Source organism: Rhinatrema bivittatum, chromosome 11, assembly GCF_901001135.1.
Source record: "Rhinatrema bivittatum chromosome 11, aRhiBiv1.1, whole genome shotgun sequence".
NCBI lineage: Eukaryota > Metazoa > Chordata > Amphibia > Gymnophiona > Rhinatrematidae > Rhinatrema > Rhinatrema bivittatum.
Window position 1 is genome coordinate 16,303,671 of NC_042625.1, and position 17,742 is coordinate 16,321,412.

The 17,742-nt window shown below is 43.5% G+C and overlaps 1 protein-coding gene across 4 annotated transcripts in view; it reads left to right on the plus strand.

The window, feature by feature from the left end:
• The window catches only part of HPS4 (HPS4 biogenesis of lysosomal organelles complex 3 subunit 2), a 56,196-nt gene that overhangs the window by 19,148 nt on the left and 19,306 nt on the right, over nucleotides 1–17,742 (plus strand). For all 4 annotated transcript variants that reach the window (XM_029619418.1, XM_029619422.1, XM_029619421.1 and 1 more), the window contains exons 4-9: nucleotides 3,019–3,162; nucleotides 4,627–4,734; nucleotides 4,823–4,939; nucleotides 9,660–9,754; nucleotides 14,284–14,356; nucleotides 17,068–17,104. In XM_029619418.1, coding sequence (XP_029475278.1) covers nucleotides 3,019–3,162; nucleotides 4,627–4,734; nucleotides 4,823–4,939; nucleotides 9,660–9,754; nucleotides 14,284–14,356; nucleotides 17,068–17,104 — 574 coding nt within the window. The remainder of the gene's footprint in view (nucleotides 1–3,018; nucleotides 3,163–4,626; nucleotides 4,735–4,822; nucleotides 4,940–9,659; nucleotides 9,755–14,283; nucleotides 14,357–17,067; nucleotides 17,105–17,742) is intronic.

Below are 17,742 nucleotides of genomic sequence, written 5' to 3' on the forward strand. Positions count from 1 at the left end.
TTGTTGCCTTTCCTTCCCTGTGTTGTGTTTGAGAAGTGCTATACAATCTGTCTTGTTTTCCTGGTTCTAATACATACCTGTAGAAGGCAGAGTGTTTGATGTGCCATGCTAGTATGGATGCAGTTTATATAGTTTTATTAGATGAGCAACAGGACTGGCATTAGCCAGTCCTGTTGCTGTGATTTTCATAGTTTTTGCAATGGTACCACCTCCACCTTGGAGGAAAGAGAGTAGAAAAGCTTGCAAAAGGGAATCGATGCCTGTGAAAACTGAATTCCCTATTACAGCAAAAATGCTCAAATTGAAGCAGTGGGATTGGTCCATTTTGTTTTGCCAGTTTCCAATGAGCTTGCAGCTGGGTCTTGGATATGCTTTCTGCTGCACCATGGTTGAGCGACTCCCATTTCACCATCCTTGACCTTGTTGCTTTAACTTACAAATATACCAAACTTCAGTCAAAAAAACCTCAATAATTTGTTTTTTTCCCCCTGAAATTATTTTTGTAATATATTTCTTTTGCAGTCTAAGTAGCCAATTTACTAAGCAGCATTAAAACAGCTTGGAACTGTGATGTTTTACCACAGGAAAATTACTGCATGGTTTACTAAACTGCGATATTAATTTTTCAAGCATTGCTGTAACCAGAAACATTACACGTTCTTGGCCACAGCAGTGTGCCCCGCCCCATCCTTAGGCTGCCGTTTTATAAAGGGTTTCTCCTCCACTTCTCCCAAGTCTCTAGTGGGATAATGGTGTAAAACAGTATCCCTGCACCCCAACCTGGCCCTCAAAAGTATTTCAAAAACCTACCCCAAGCTCTGCCCCCCCCCCCAGTAAAAGATAATGGGGCCTCCCCACCCCCACCCTATGACTCGGCAACAAAGATACTTCAAAATCAGAAGGAGATTATTGGGGGCTGGCGCGATCTCCATTTGCTGCAATCCTGCCAGTTCTGTTGTTCACAATGGCACTGGTTGACCTCTGACACTATTTTGCCTCTCTGCGTGGGAGGAAGGAGTGTGCAGAGGAGCGTTGGCGGGGGGCATCTGGCACCATTTTGAATAATCAGTCAGTATTGTGCACGATTGCCGTAACAAGCTTAGCAAATGATCCCCTAACTCTGCCTCTTTGGTTTATATAATGGAACCAATATTCTCTGATCAGTTGTGGACCAGAGAAATTAAAATGCTTAAGCAAAGGTTAAGGTGGCATCCAAAGAAGTTGTCTCTGGGTGACTCAAAGGAAAACCCTAACCTGCCGGGCACAGTGATTCCATTTCAAAGCAGAATAGCAGTTATCCTCTAAAAAAGAAAACATGTTGTGAGCCCCATATTACTCCAATAACAGCATGCAAAAAGATTCATGATGCAGGAAGTCACTATTCCTGTAATCCATAACTCATGGCATAGCCCTCATCATTAGATATTAAAATTATTAGGGTGGTGATGTTGATATATCAAGTCTTATATTCTAGTCTGCTAATAAGATCAGAATAAAATGAAGGCTTAAATACAAACTTTACAAGGAGGATGTCTGCACAATAGTTCAGGCCTTTGTTTTGAGAACTGTTGACTACTGTAATTCATTGTATGCTGGTCTTCCAAAATGTTGTTCATGTGTGCTTCAGTTGGTACAGAAATCTCTTTACTTGTTTAATCACCAATTAAGCCTCTAGGGATCATATCATCCCTAAAGCCAGGGAGCTACTGTGGTTTCCAGGTGTCCAGAGGTTGCATTTTAAATTAATCACATTTAGGAGTGAATTTTAAGTGTTGCTCATGAGTAAATGGCTGCGTGTGAGTAACGCGTATTTTAAAAGCTGCAAATTATGCACATAAAAGAAAAAGGGGGGTGAGTTGGGACCTTCCAAGGTGGGGCCAAAATTTACGTGCATAAATCCATGTTTTAAATCCGCTGGCCGCTGCATGCAGCAGGCTGTTAGCCATACATGTTTACCTCTGCTCCTGATGAGGTGTAAGTCTGCATAAATCTCTGTTTATGCCTAACACAACAGGGTAAGGGATCTGGGACAACCCGGGGGGGGGGGGGTGGGGGGGGAGTGCAAGCTGAAGAACAAGAGGGGTCTGGGCAAACTGGTGGACTAATCAGGAAAACTGGGAATGTCATTCATGCAAGCATGTTTCAAAATCCACTTACCTGTGCGCGTAAAAGCAACAAAGTCCTAAGAAGAGATCTGAAATACATTTGTTCGAGTAACTGCTTAAAATTAGGAGCTCACATACGCACGTTAGGTGTATTTTAAATCACATGCGCAGGATTTAAAATTCCGGCGTGTGTGTATGGGTGCCCACACACTTGTGTTAAAGTCACTGTCCCTGTCTGTAAAGCCCGTAAATGTAGTCAGTCATGTGTCGCCCTGCTGAGAAGCAGTTACTTGCCTTGCCTTCTTTCAAATAGATGAGCTGCAAGAAGCTGGCAAGCAGATGTTCTCTGTTCTGGCTCCTGCTTTATGGAATTCACTCCCTTCAGGAATCCACAAGGATATGAACAGGGACCTTCATTTTCAATTTTTATTTTATTTTTCATGAGAATTTCAATGCTATAACAAAAGCTAATCTGTGGGAAAATGATTTTTCCACTGATTTTTTTTTTTTTTTTGTTCTGACATTGAAACTCCCAGGGAAAATAAAACAAAAACTGAAAACGAAGGTCCCTAATTATGGATTACAAAATATTTAGAAAGAAGCTGAAAGCTTTTTATTTCTGTCAAGTCTTCGCTGAAGACGTATAGGCTATCATGCTTCCTGTTTTTTGCAGGTTTGAATGGTGTGATGATTGAAGTCTCTCTTTTTTTTTTTTTTTTTTTAATTATTTTAGTCTGTCATTTTATCTCGATGGTATCTGTTTTTATTTTTGTCATCCACTTGTAGTTACTTGTCCTGAATTAGGCAGAATATAAAAACCTGTAAATAAATGAAATAAAACAAACCTCCTTAGTGTTCTTGTTTTAATGCTATGTTAGTGTTTTTCACTATTGGTGGTAACGTTTTTTTGCAGACTATCCTCGATCAGCAGGAGTTTCTGTGTGGACAGATTGCAGGAGTTGTCCGCTGCGTGACTGACATTGCCATGTCTCCTACTAATCTCATCAGGCTGAGAAAACTAAAATTTGCAATCAGAGAGGAGGGGGATTATCTTTGGGTATGTGAGTAGTTCCAGAAACAAATGCACGAAGAACAATCTACGGCACATTGGATATACGGTTGTATATACCGACTCTAATTTAGAAAGCATTTATTATTTTACTTATTTGTTTATCCTGAAACCCAATCCTGTTTATGGTCATTGGAGAATGCAGTTAGTCTTCCCTACATCTTCTTCTTAATGGTTTAGAGAGGAAATCGGTGGCAACCAGGAAGAACTTGTGCTTCATAGCATCCCAAGGAGGAGTGGCTTTCCAATGCCAAAAAAACTGAGCAAAGAAATTGAAAGGAAAATTTAAATTGGGCAGACTATATTGCTTGAGTAATAAAGTTGCTAGTGTGTCTTCACAGGAGAATTCATCATAACCACCCAGCTAAGAAAAGTGGGTAGTGAGCCCAGGCTCGTTCAGGACATTCTACTGCCATATTCTGGTAATGAAATAAATAGAAAAATAGGTGAAGATCTCTGTGTAGATAAACACAACTATACCAAGCACCACTAGTCAGCAATTATAGGAAAGAGAACTGACCAGGCTCAATTACCCTGCTCCCTAGATGTCATCCTTCTAAAGAAGCTTTATTGCTGTGGATATAAATTAAGCATTGCAAGAAGTGTTTATCATGGTAAACATGTGTGATTCACAAATTTAGGGAAGGTAAAATCTGTAGTTCTGCTCAATATTATGGGCATCTTGTAATCTGGACTGGTTTACGGACCTCTAGGACTATCCATGATCCACCTGATTTACTAAATTGAATGTTTTGACAGTGTGAGATAAAATGTATTATCCATTCCTAATTAAATATAATCCATATTTTCAGCCATCTACATAATACATCATTAGTGCTGTGATCTGATAATTGGTGCCAATTCTTTGAAATTATTATGAAATGGCAAACTCTCTTGACTTCCAAATTGTCAAAACGCAAATAGAGTTTTTGTTTTGTTAAAGAAGTATTTTGAAGAGGTGAAATTATTTTAGATTGGGGCTCTAAGCCTCTCTCCAATACCTGTGTAGTCCCTAGAAGGGATTATGGCTGAATACTCCAGTGATGGCAGCTTAATGGAATATAGAGGGAGAGACTTTCCAGAGCAGTGGTGTTGGAGAATAGACAATAGAACCAAAATGCAATTATTTACAAATAGAACTTGAGTTGTTGAGTTTCTCATGATCCCAGAGCTCTCATTTCAGACTGTTATGGGGTCACTCAATGTGCTTATTCATCAAATACCAAAAATGCCACAAAAAGTGAGGCAGTGATTATCAGATGAACTATTGGGGGAGTCTAGGCCCAGCACAGGGAGCCTGGCAGTACTAAAATGTGCAAATTAGAAGTCTAATAGACTGACCTTTAAAGGAATTCTTTTCAGATGTGCAGTGTGATTATCTGTTTGCTGGGTTCTCCTTGTATTGAAGCATAGACACTATTGTATTTTAAACCACTCTTGTTTGTTTTGAAGAGTCTGGGCTGTGCAGTGGAGCTTGCTGATGCCAGCTGCATACATTTTCTGGATCAATTGATTGGACTGTTTCAGTTCTATAATGGACCTGTAAGGCATGCTTACAAGGTAATTGCTGGTTATCAACCTGCATAAGAATTGGACAATGAAGGTTAAAGTTAAGATCACTAAGTCTTTTTATCACTTTCTTGCCCAGTTAATTCCTCAGGTTGAGCTGAGTAAAGAGTGGGATCTGTACATAGAACATATTCAGAAAGATAGCAGTGACCTGTACAAGATATTTAATTCACTTTGGAACCTGGATAAAACAAAAGTAAGTGACACTTGATGTGCGATGTTAGCACTTGAAGAGGAATCTTCATCTGAGGGAATTTTTTTTTTTTCTTGTTTGTTTTTATTTGCACAGAGCAGGAGTGCTCAAACTGGTCCTTTGGCCTTTCTCAGCCAATCAGGTTTTCAGGATATCCCTAATGAATATGCATAAGATTTATTTGAATGCACTATCCCCATGCATGCATATATTTCTCATGCATATTCATAGGGATATCCTGAAAACCTGACTGGCTGAGAGGGGACCGAGGTCTGGTTTGAGTATCCCTGTCATAGAAGTCAGTATTCAATAAAGCTGGTGAGTAGAGAAGTTATCTGGATAACTTTTTAGTTGAATATTCAGTGGAACATATCCGAATAAGTCTTCTACTGGATACACTTGGCTAAAATAATCCAGATAAAGCAATCCAGATACTTTGACACTCACAGGCTTACTGAATATTTTTTAAAAACCCAAGCTAGCAGCCCAGCAGTGGCTGATTCCTGCCTCCCCTCAATGAGGATGACTTTCAAAACTGCTCCCGTACACACATATATGTGCTTATGTGGACACAGGTACATTTTTTTTATTGCATTTTATAACCATGCAAATAATATATGCAGACTATAAAATTAGAGCACATATGCGCACATACATGCTCGCATAAGTAAAATCCATAAGCTGCACAAGTTCAGATTTATCCAGATAAGTAGCAGCACTCATGCGGATAATTTCTGATTTATCCATCTGTAGCGGCACTTAGCCAGGTAAGTATGAAAAAAGCTACTTGTCCATCTAAATAGAGCTTTTTGGAATTATCTGGGTATCAAAAAGTGCTCCATATCAAACTAAATCTGATAGCTGAATAAGTAGAGAAGATAAGTTATTCAGCTGTCTGACTTAGGTGGATAAGTAGTGATTTTTTTTAGACTCGTACACCCATCTTACGAACCCGGATAAGTCTGAAAAGTGCTACTTAGGGGGATAAATAGTGCATTTCAGACTTATCTGGCTAAATAGCGCCTGCTGCTACTTAGCCAGATAAATTAGAAATAGCCATATCAGTGCCGCTACTTATCTGGATAAGTTCAAATTTGTCCATCTTAGTAGCGGCCAAGGTGCTAGTTAGCCAAATAAGTCGGAATTTAGCCAGATGTGTGCACAAATGATATACCTGCATTTTGGTATGTCAGATTTTAGAGGGTTACACAAGTAGATTTTACTCGCATTATTTGGATGGATTTAGCACCCATAAGTCAGCTTTTATATGTGCCAGTTAGGGGATTTTCTAATACACACGTGGCAATGAAATAACCAGCTTTACCAATTAGTCTAAAGCAGAGTTGCTTACCTGTAACAGGTGTTCTCCTAGGACAGCAGGATGTTAGTCCTCACAGATGGGTGACATCATCAGATGGAGCCCGGCATGGAAAACGTTTGTGAAAGTTTCTAGAAACTTTGACCGGTACACTGAGCATGCCCAGCATGCCACTATCCACGCAGCCACGCAAGGTCCCTCTTCAGTCTCGTATCTTAGTGAAAAAGATGAGCAAAATAATTAAACAACAAACGGGGTGGCGGGCCAGTTTCCTGCTGTCCTAGGAGAACACCTGTTACAGGTAGCAACTCTGCTTTCTCCTAGGACAAGCAAGATGGTAGTCCTCACAGATAGGTGAATACCAAGCTACAAGCTGCTCCCAGCAATAACAGAACCCACAGCACTTAACTACGTGCCAACAGGCGCAACAACAGAAGTGCTGAGGCAGCACGAACCAGACACTGGGCCCTAGGTAGGGAGAGTTGGGTTCCTACGCTTGGAATAGATTAGAAGACAGACAGGTCAAAGATACTGTCATGTCAACCATCCTTGTCTAAACAGTAATGGGCAGCGAATGTGTATAGGGATCTCAGCGATGGGGACTGCACGAAAGTGCGCCACCGATGCTGCCATGGCTCTTGAGTGCGCCTTGATACAGCCTCCAAGCGGAAGGCCCGCCTGCTTGTAGCAGAAGGATATACAGTCCGCCAACCAGTTGGACAGGGTCTGCTTGCCCATCGCAACTCCAAGTCTGTTTTTATCAAACGAGACAAAGAGCTGCGTGGACTGCCTGAGGGTTGCTGTGCGCTCAAGATAAAAGGCAAGAGCACACTTGCAGTCCAAGCTGGGCAGAGCCCGTTCACCCTGGTGGGAATGGGGCTTCGGAAAGAAGGTGGGCAAAACTATGGACTGATTGAGATGGAAATCAGTCACCACCTTAGGCAGGAACTTAAGGTGAGTGCATAGAGCCACCCTGTCATGAAAGAACTTTGTATAGGGTGGGTGTGTCACTAACGCCTGAAGCTCACTGACCCTGCAAGCAGAGGTGACCGCAACCAGGAAAATAACTTTCCAGGCCGAATGGCGGCACCCGGTACTGGAAATGTCTGTGGCCCACTATGAAGCGGAGATACTTCCTGTGATGTGGGAATATCGCTATGTGTGCATAAGCGTCCTTCAAATCGAGAGAGCAGAGCCAATCTCCTTTTTGAAGGAGAGGAATCAAGGTGCCCAAGGAGACCATTTTGAAGCGTTTTCGCTGCAAAAACCTGTTTAAGGCCCTGAGGTCGCGAATGGGCCGGAGGCTTCCTGTTTTCTATGGTATCAGAAAATATCTCGAGTAGAATCCCTGGCCCTGTTGCGAGCGGGGCACGGGTTCTACTGCTCCAGCCTTTAATAAAGCCAAGAGCTCTAACTCGTTTCCTGATGCCCCGACAGGTCCCACATTGGTGGCGGCTGAGAATCCGCTGGGACTGTCCTGAAATTCAGGCAGTAACAGTGTTGTACGATGGACTCTGATTTGCTCGTGTATGTTGGGGTTTTTAAAATACCATATACTCATGTGTATGCTATTTTACACACATACGTGCTATTTTTTGTGTGCACAGCTTTTGAAAATTCACCTTAATATTGTTTAATATTTAAGCATCAGACGAGTGCACTGCCCCATCTCCTGATATTTTAAAGACTGGTTGGGCCCAAGTAGCATTGGCTTCCATCCTCTACCTTTAACAAAAAAATCAATTGTGGCCAAAAATCCCCACTAACTTAATCAATTTATCCAGACCAGCCCTAGCAAGATGCATTTTAGCCACATCTCCAGAATGCTCCCCGCATGCCACCTCTCCTTATTGTTAAATCATTACCAAGCTAAAATGTATCTGCTTAAATTTAGCTTGTGAACCAGAGGGGGGTGGGGATGGGGTCAAATGCCATATTTTGTATGCCTAACTCCAAACGTTAGCTGAACAAACGCTTTGAATATCAATCTCATAATTTTCATATTTTGCTTTACCATTATCTTTTATAATTAGCCAAGATATTTGTGAGACCATGCAAGAGGTTTATTACCATGGTGACAGAGAGAGAGAGAGCATCAGTAATATAGGCTACAAAAGTAAAAGAGGCGACATTTAAAGGAAAAGGTGGTAAGGGAGTGCTAAATACTGCAGGAACTTTCATTCTCCCTAACGTGCACTCCTTCCTGACTTGTTGAACTAGTGCTTGAAGGACAGGCTATGCACGATCTTAGCTCTTTAGAAATATAAATAACTGCAACAGAACCTACCAGGAGTGTCAGGATCACCCAAAAACACTGAACAGGATTGACTACCATTTTAGGGAACAGTTTTGAATTGTAACGCACCTCGGCACTTTTAGCCTGCATATTTTGCAGTGAGTTTTCAAAGGGAAACAACCTTGAAAATTAGTAGCTGTCGAAATATGCAAGCAAAAAGTATCTGCATAATTTACATATACTCTTCATGTGGGTGGCCAGCATGGGGGAAGGTAAAATAGTGCATGTGCGTGGGAAAATGCCAAGCAGGTGCACTGTTTTACTCCCCCCAACCTAAACTCACCCAAAGGAACGCCCCTGTTTAGTGTGGCTAAAAGTCCACGCATTGTGAACCACGGGCATAGGGTAATTTTCAAAAGCATTTACATGTGTAAATGCATTTTACCAAGTGTAAGTGGGCTTTTGAAAATTGCGAAAGCAACAAGAGTGGTGCACAGAAAATTAAATAATAAAATAATAAACATTTAAAATGTGTGATAAGATATTACAAATGTAATATCAATAAAGGCATATTTATAATAAAATCAAATGTAAAATTAGGACAGTGATGGATCCAATGCACCTGACATGGCCATGTTTCAACCAGATGTATGCTTCACGCGTTAGTGCATTGTAACAGGTGAATTTTCAAAGGAGTTATGCCTGTAAATGTAATATAATATCACAGCAATTTTCAAAAGCCACTTACCTGCATTAAGTGCACTTAACATGAGTAAATCCTATGGACAATTCAGAGGCATATATTGTAGCAATTTTCTAAAGCTCATTTACATGGGTAAAGTGCATTTAAACATGTAAAACTTAGTTTTAAGGGTGTAAATGCTTTTGAAAATCAGGTCCTATGTACATAAATGGTCATCTGAAAATTGCTATGATAGAATGTTACATTTATACACGCAATGCCTTTGAAAATTGCCTCCACAATTTTTAGGAGCTCTGCAAAGGAATGTTTCCTACTGGTCAATTTACCGGGGTAAATCGGTATTTACTTACAGAAGTGGCTTTGATAAGTGCCCCTCCACGGAGTTCTAAATATTCTGTTATGGGCTTTCACGCATGGGATTTTGTACTGAAGGTACGTTCCTTCTTGCTATGCTCTTCCTTAACAGGTGGACGCCCTGCTGATGCTGAAAGCAGCTCTCATTTTGCAGACTTGTCAGCGTACTCCTCACGTCTTGGCTGGCTGCATCTTTTATAAAGGCCGGTGAGTGGGTGAAATCATTTTGCCAGTCTTCAGCTTTCATTTTTTGTCTTCATCCAGATGAGTTATATTGAAACTGTACACTGCTGAAAGTGGATAATTAGCGTGTGCCCTTCAAGCTGGTTCCCCAGAATAATCGTTCAAGATGAAAAGCTGCAGGGGGCAATAGCGGGGAAATACCTTGATCCAGCTTGTGTTTAGACACAGGGGAGGCACAATATGGGTCATCATCAGCCTCCAGTAGGCAAGGAGCAATCAATCAGAGATCTTGTTTGATGTCTTGTGGGTTCCTGCAGTAGTATATTCGGTTTGCATAAATTACAGCTCTTGCGCTGGAAACATTTAGCATTTCCAGCCAGCAAATCAAACGTTGGCTGTACCAAAATGCAGCCCTCATATACTGCACTGTAATATATTGCAATACACGCTCCAAAAACTCAACGGCATTAAGGCTTCTTCCAAGTTTTGGAAAGCTGCTCAGGGAGCACAGACTGAACCCAGACGGCATTTGGTACAATATCAGCGAGAAACGAGTGAGTTCCTAGCATTTGCTTTGCCTTAAAAAAAAAAAAAAAGAAGAGACAGGTAACCTTTTTGGTTTTGATTCTTGGCTTCTTAAAAAGGTACACAATTGTGGGAGGCAGCTGCCTGGAAATGAGATTGTTCTAATCTGCTCTGTTTTGCAGCATTCATTTGGAGCAGATAAGGCTTCCCTTGACATGGATTGTGGGTTTCTTATCATCCAAGCTGTCACAAGCACTTTCCTCACATTTTAAAAATGGGTGTTCAGGGAAAAGAGATTGGTGGCACAGTGATTTCATGCTCCAGTTTTTTTTCTTCCAAGAACTTTGGGTCTGTCTGGCCAAAACTTTTATTTCTACTATGTCCGTCTGACAATCTATGTCAAGCTTATTAAAAACAATTTCTAACATGATGTAGGATGAAAACTGCTGTGACACACACTGAGGTTTGTGGCCTGGCAACGCTCCAGTAATTACATATTTAAGATTACATAGAAGTAAAGGGAGCAATTTTTTCAAAACCCCAGCTATGTTAAAGGTCTCCCAGCAGTTTTCTACACACCAACCTTCAAACTAATTTTCCCTGTACATACCCGGATCAGTCCAGACTCCTGGGTTTTGCCCCCCCCCCCCCCCCCCCCTAGCAGATGGAGACAGAGAAGTTTTCAAAACAAAACTCTGCCTTGTATAGGATGGTGCCACCTACAGTCCGGCAGTATTTCTCTGTCTCCCGCAGATGGTGGAGGTGCAAGGCCTACAGTCTGTGTTGATTGCTTAGTGGACTTAGTTAGAGTAGTGAGTTTTAGAGAGTTTTCGGTAGGTAAAACTATTTTGCTTTGATTTAAAAAAATAAAAAAAAAGCAGTTTGTCCTGATCCTCCCAGGGGGGGTTTGTAAGGTCCTGAGGGGACCATCCCCTGCTGGTTGTTGAGGCAGCTGCATTATAGTATCGAGGGCCCTCTTGTGCCAAGCTAGCAGCTCTGGGTGCGACACCGGGGAGCCCGGTTCACTCTACCCCGCCGGATCAGGACCATGGACCAATGCCGGGCAAGTCTCCCTGGGGGAGAACAAGGTTCACCGACTGCCAGAGGGTAGGCCCAGGTCGAGGGGCTCCTTTTCTTCACGGTCTCGATCCAGAGGGAATCGGAGACTTCGTCCGTCCAAAGCTCCAGCTTCTTCCTTTTGGCAAGCATCCGGTCGCCAACAGTCCTGGTCTCAGCCCTTTCGTGGCAGAAGCTTTGGCAGAACCGGGGCTACCCAGTCCACATCTGGGGCCAAGTCTTCCCAATGAAGGGACGCCGACCCGTTCCTCTTCCAGCTGTCGGGGGCAGATTGTACCTATTTTACGAGGAATGGGTCAAGGTGACTTCAGACCAGTGGGTCCTTACTGTGATAAATCAAGGCTATGCTTTAGATTTTGCACACCGCCTTCCGGAGCGATTTCTGGTCTCCCCATGCGGTTACGAAGAGAAACGACAGGCAGTACAAGATACCTTGCGACGCCTTCTGCAACTCGGCGCCATCACCCCAGTTCCTCAGGCGGAGCAGCGAAAAGGGCGTTATTCCATTTACTTCGTAGTTCCCAAAAAAGAGGGGTCCTTCCGACCCATTCTGCCTCAGGGTGCCACGTTTTCGCATGGAGACGTTACAGTCAAGTCATTGCCTCGGTAAGAAAAGGAGAGTTTCTGGCGTCACTGGACCTAACGGAAGCGTATCTTCACATAGGCCTTCGGGCCGACCACCAGAAGTTTCTGAGGTTCTCAGTGATGAGTTGCCATTTTCAGTTTCGAGCTTTCCCCTTCAGTCTTGCCACTGCGCCCAGAACGTTTACCAAGGTAATGGTTGTGGTGGCGGCTCATCTGCGCAGAGAGGGGTTCCTGGTGCATCCATATCTGGACGACTGGCTAATTTGGGCAAAGTCTGAGTCGCTCGGCCAGTTGGCAATTCGCAAAGTGCTTCAACTCCTGCGATCACTGGGTTGGGTGATCAATTTAGCCAAGAGCCGACTGGTGCCCACCCAGTCTTTGGAGTTTTTAGGAGCTCTATTCGACATTCAACAGGGGAGAGTGTTCCTTACCTCGGATCGAATTGTCAAGCTACAAGGACAAGTGCGGGACTTATTGGCCAACAGTCTCCCCAGAGTGTGGGATTATTTGCGGGTTCTCGGCTCCATGACTTCCACCCTGGAGCTGGTGCCCTGGGCCTTTGCTCATATGCGTCCTTTACAGTCAGCATTGCTTTCGCATTGGAATCCAATCTCCGAACAGTTTCATTTACCTCTCCCTCTTATGGATACGGCGCGCTCCAGTCTCGATTGGTGGCTTATCTCGGTCAACTTATCCCGAGGAGTTCCCCTGGAGGTGCCCGAATGGACAGTGGTGACCACGGATGCCAGCCTCTCCAGTTGGGGAGCGGTTTGCCTGAGGAAGTCTGTGCAGGGACAATGGTCCCAGGAAGAATCTCAGTGAGATTTGTTTTCAGATCTGCAGAAATTGGATTGACCGTCCTCAAGTTCTACAGGTTCAGGGTTAAGTGAACTGGTTATTTCTTTTTCTTATTGAAGAGTTATTGTACATAGTTATGGTGGTTTTTTGAGAGCCATTCTGCTTTGACACTGAGTAATACTGCCTGACTGTAGGTGGCACCATCCTATATAAGGCAGAGTTTTGTTTTGAAAACTTCTGTCTCCATCTGCTAGGGGGGTGCAAAACCCAGGAGTCTGGACTGATCCATGGTACGACAAGAACGAAAATTAGCAGGTAAGAAACGAATTTTCCTTTCAAAGGGAGAAACCTGCACACTTTCCCTTTGAAATTGCATTAATTTTTTTATATTCTGCTTTCTGACACTTCAAAGTGGATTACATTCAGGTACTGTAGGTATTTCCCGATCCCCAAAGGACTTACAATTTAAGACGATAACTTTTAAACCCGCAAGCATTCATCAGCCCACGCCCAAGGTCATGGCCATTTTATAACACATGCACGAATAGTATAAAATAACTTGATCGTGCGCATATCTGCGTGCTATTTTAATTGGCCACATGCTGCATCTACTGTGCAAGTGGGGGGATTTTAAAAGACATGTGCGCTGACACCATTACCAGTTTTCCCAGTTCGTTCCCAGTTTGCCCAGGTAAGGGATAGGACTTCTAGCCCCCCCCCCCCCCCCCACCCCTAGTTTAGTAGCCTGCCTTCTCCCCTGTTAGCCCCGACCTTTAAAACCCCGCTGATCTGCCGAGAAATGTTTATTTTACAACGTATGCATCATCCATAGTAGAAGTAAAGTTACACGGCAGGGGACCCTGGCACGCATCTGTGCACGTGAATATGTACGCGGTAATTTCAAGTTAAAATCCAGGAGAGCGCATGCCCTGCCCAGACCACACCTGTGCCACACCCTTTTTTTAGAACTTTTCATGTGTGCGCGCAGCTGCAAGTTCACATATATCCAGGCGACTTTTAAAATTCACCTTTCAGTTTGTACCTGAGGCAGTAGAGGGAGAAGTGCCTTGCCCAAGCTCACAAGGAGCAGCAGTGGGATTTGAACCCTGGTTTTTCTGGCTTGTAGACTTCTCCAAAGTTTGTTGTACAGAAGATCTTGTAGGCTCTACCCCTGCTTTACCCTCTGGACAGTGTCTGTGGGGACGAAGGTGCACAAGTTTAGTCTGCCTCTGCCTCTTCCCATGGCTAAATCTAGTTGCCTTTTGAAACCCGACAACTAGATTTAGCTGCCGATCAGGAGAAGGGGCAGTTTTCAACCCCCAAGTATTCATCCAGGTAAATCCCTTTCAAAATTCGCCTCAATCGCAGTTTTTCTCGTCAATAACATGAGTGCTCCTACCTCTGTTTTACTTAGAACATCACAAGGCCTCAGGTGGGATCACTCCTGAGGTTCGGTATATTATGCCCTAGTACAGCTTTACCATCTTTCGTTGTTACTGTATTTGAACAACCAACTTTCTAGGTGAATGCTGAGTGTTTACTAGAGGATTTTTCTCTTTTACTTGTAGAATTGTCAGCACACAGTTGCCACCCCCACTTACTGCCAAAGTCCTCTTTCAAAGAGGTGAGCCTCCAGAGAAGGTAGGTGCTGATCAGAGGTTTCACAGTATATCACAGTGGACATTGATACTGTTAATACCGTATGGAGCTGGAGCTGGCCCAGTCACTCAGTGCTAGCGCTGTACACTGCCAAGCGGCAGGGCCTGGGTTTGATCCTTGGCTCTGGTCCTTCTGATCCCTGTTGGCAGGGACAGCGGATGCTGCGGAATCAGTGTTCGGGGGGGAAAGGAGGTTAATGGTTATTGTTCAATGATGGTACCTTGTGTCTAACTATGTGGATTTAGGAAGGGTCATTTTCAACAGCGTGCTTAAGTCTGTGTGACTACAGTTACAGAGAGGTCCATATTCAGAAGCATTTAGACAGATAACTCAGAAGTTATCTGGCTAAATGAATATTTGGGCCCTTAACTGGCTATATTTTAGCCTGCTAATAAGTTAGCCTGATAAAGTTATCCAGATAAAGTTAGCTGTCTAACTTTAAGATAGTTGACTAGATTCAGTAGTGCAGCTGAACTATTGAATATACCTTCAAAGTTAGCCGGATAACTTTATCCAGCTAACCGCGCTATCCAGACTGACTGAATATGGTCCTCATAGTTTATAAAATACATCATGTCCCTGCCGTGAAAGTACATGTGTTATACATACTTTATATATTTTATAAAAGTATGCACATACATTTTATGTACATAATAATTACAATGTGCTTGTAACAGCCCTCAGTTGTACGCAGAGGCAGACATTTTAGAAAGGATATGTATACTCTGCTTATGAAAACATTTACATGTGTGCATATATGCAGTCACTAGTGACCCTCGACCCTCCACCACTTCACCCTCACTCCCTCCCCCACCACTTATCCCAGACCTCCCACCCAAAAACTGCAGACAGTATAAAAATGTATGAGAAAGTTTGGTAATATACGCCCGTACTGCTTACAAAACGGCAATTTGTGCACACGCTTCTGAACACCACCCTGGGACCCCCCTAAAGTACCCCCTTTTTTTCCTGTTAATATTTACATATGACACATGAGTACACACGCGTACACGCTACCTTCACGTGTGCAAGCCCCGGGACGCGCGTATGTCCTGGGGCTTGAAAAAAGGGGCGGGGCGGGGGTGTGGCCAGAGGCCTCCGAAGGCCTGCTAGGCCGGGGAATCGTGTGCTGGCATTTGGCCGGTGCACGCAGCCTACACCTGCCCAGAGGCAGGAGCAACTTAAATAATAAAGGTAGGGGGGGATTTAGGTAGGGCTGGGGGGCAGGTTAGATGGGGAAGGTGGGGGGGGGGGGCGAAAGGAAAGTTCCCTCCGAGGCCGCTCCGAAATCGGAGCGGCCTCGGAGGGAACGGGGAAAGCCATCGGGGCTCCCCTAGGGCTCAGCACGTGCAAGATGCACAAGTGTGCACCCCCTTGCGCGCGCTTACCCTGGATTTTATAACATGCGCATGGCTGCGCGCGCATGTTATAAAATCTACGCCTGAGCGTAGGTTCGAAAATCTGGCCCAGTGAATCCTTTCCTTCCTGTGTTCCCAGAATCAGTAAAAAAAAAAAAAAAAAAAAATGTTGACAAACATGAATTTTGAGGATTCAGTTGGCCATTCATGCACTACTCCTTTTTTTTTTCCCCCAGTTTTTAGCCATATCTCTTCTTGGTCGTGTGTGATTGGTTAAATAGCAAGGAAGAGCACTGGTGTTTGGGGAAATTACAGACACCCTTGGGAGAAACAGAAAAAAAAAAGGTCTGTGGCCCCAGAGGAGTAGAAAAAAAGAAAAAACCTAGAGCTGGGAAAGTGGAAAACCTCTTCAGGAAAATAAAGTAAAGAGCCTTTAGGGATCTGTCTATGGAAGGCAAGAATATAGATGCAGCGGGGCTCGCTCTCAGGAGGGGACGTCTGCTGGTAGGAGTCTATGAACCCAAAGCTGTATTTTCTTTCTCTGGTGACTTTGTTTTCAAAGCGGGAGGGTTTAAGAGCCTAAGAAATGCCATCCATGGAGCCCAGCATCCTGTCTCTGAAAATAGCCAATCTAGGAAGAATCCAGCTGATCCAAACACTACATCCAATTCCAGGCATAAGCAGTGGCTTCCCCAGGTCTGCATCGCTAATAATGGTTTATGGACTTCTTCAAATCCCTTTTAAGCTCTGCTATGTTGATGCCTTGACCAAAGGAAAAAAAAAATAGAAAACTTTACTGAGGGTGGGAAAGTAATGGTTTGTGAATGCTCACCTAGAGTATACGTACAAGTAAGGGAACAGAAAGCGTCCCTCCATTGTACACTTAGCATTGCCTTGACACTCATACTATGACCAGTATTACCCACGGATCATGCCATTCACACACAGCAGCAGGACTGCAAACCTAGGAAGGTTTGTTTTGCACGTGCCCACGCTTAAAGATACCTTCACTTGACATCTATCACCTGGGCTAGCTTGTTGGACTTATTTTGGCAATAAGGTTTTATTTATGTGGTGCTAGATTCTGTCTCTTGTTTGTGCATTTTCTTAATGAGCCTAAGTATTATTCTCTTGCTTAGGGTAGGTGTTTAAAAGTGGCATTTTGAAGATACAGGACAGTTTAGGGAGGTAAAGAAGAGTTTAGGGAGCACTGTCACCTGTCAGTTTTTGAGTGCTACATTTGTATTCGTTAGCAAAACAGCCCCCACCTCCTCCCCTATGGTTGTTTAAATGTTACTTGCAGACTAAACTGATTTGATTTGTTTCTGTTTTCAGAATGAATCTCAGCATGGAAACAGGTTTGCAGAGCATGGTAAGCTAGTTTTTCAGGGGAAACTGATATCAGAGTCTTTAATGTTTGAATCCTGGGAGTGGGATGGGATTTCAGCCTGGAAAGATGTGAGGGACAGTATGGGCCTCCTTCACCTATAAAATATACTATTGAAGATACGTAGAGAAAATGTCTCAATTCTTGCCTTCTTCCCACAGCCCTGGCAACATTTCTTCAATGTATTTACTTCAGTCATTGGGCAAGTTTCTAGATGTCTGCTGTCATTCTGAGCTGCTTTGCAGTTTGTCCTCCTTCCAAGGTTAAATGAATTACCTCCCCTTGTCTGGTTGGTTGTGCATTGCGACCATGAATTCTGGGCTCTGCCTGCAGGCACTCCCAGTATTTTTCTAGATGATGGCAGCCACAGTTTCCCAGTGCTCTTCTTTATTGTAAAATATGTCACAATGTAGAGGACCGATGAGGTTTGGGTTTATTGTTCTAGCTGCACACATTAAAAGGTAAATTTTAAAACGCAATTTTATATCGGCACACGCGTTAGGGGGGTAAATTTTTTAAGAAGTGCACGGCGACACGATAGGGCCTGTCCCCATTTCCCTCCCAGTCCGCTCCAATAAAGGAGCGGACTGGGAGGGAAGTTCCTAAACCCCCTAGCTACCCTG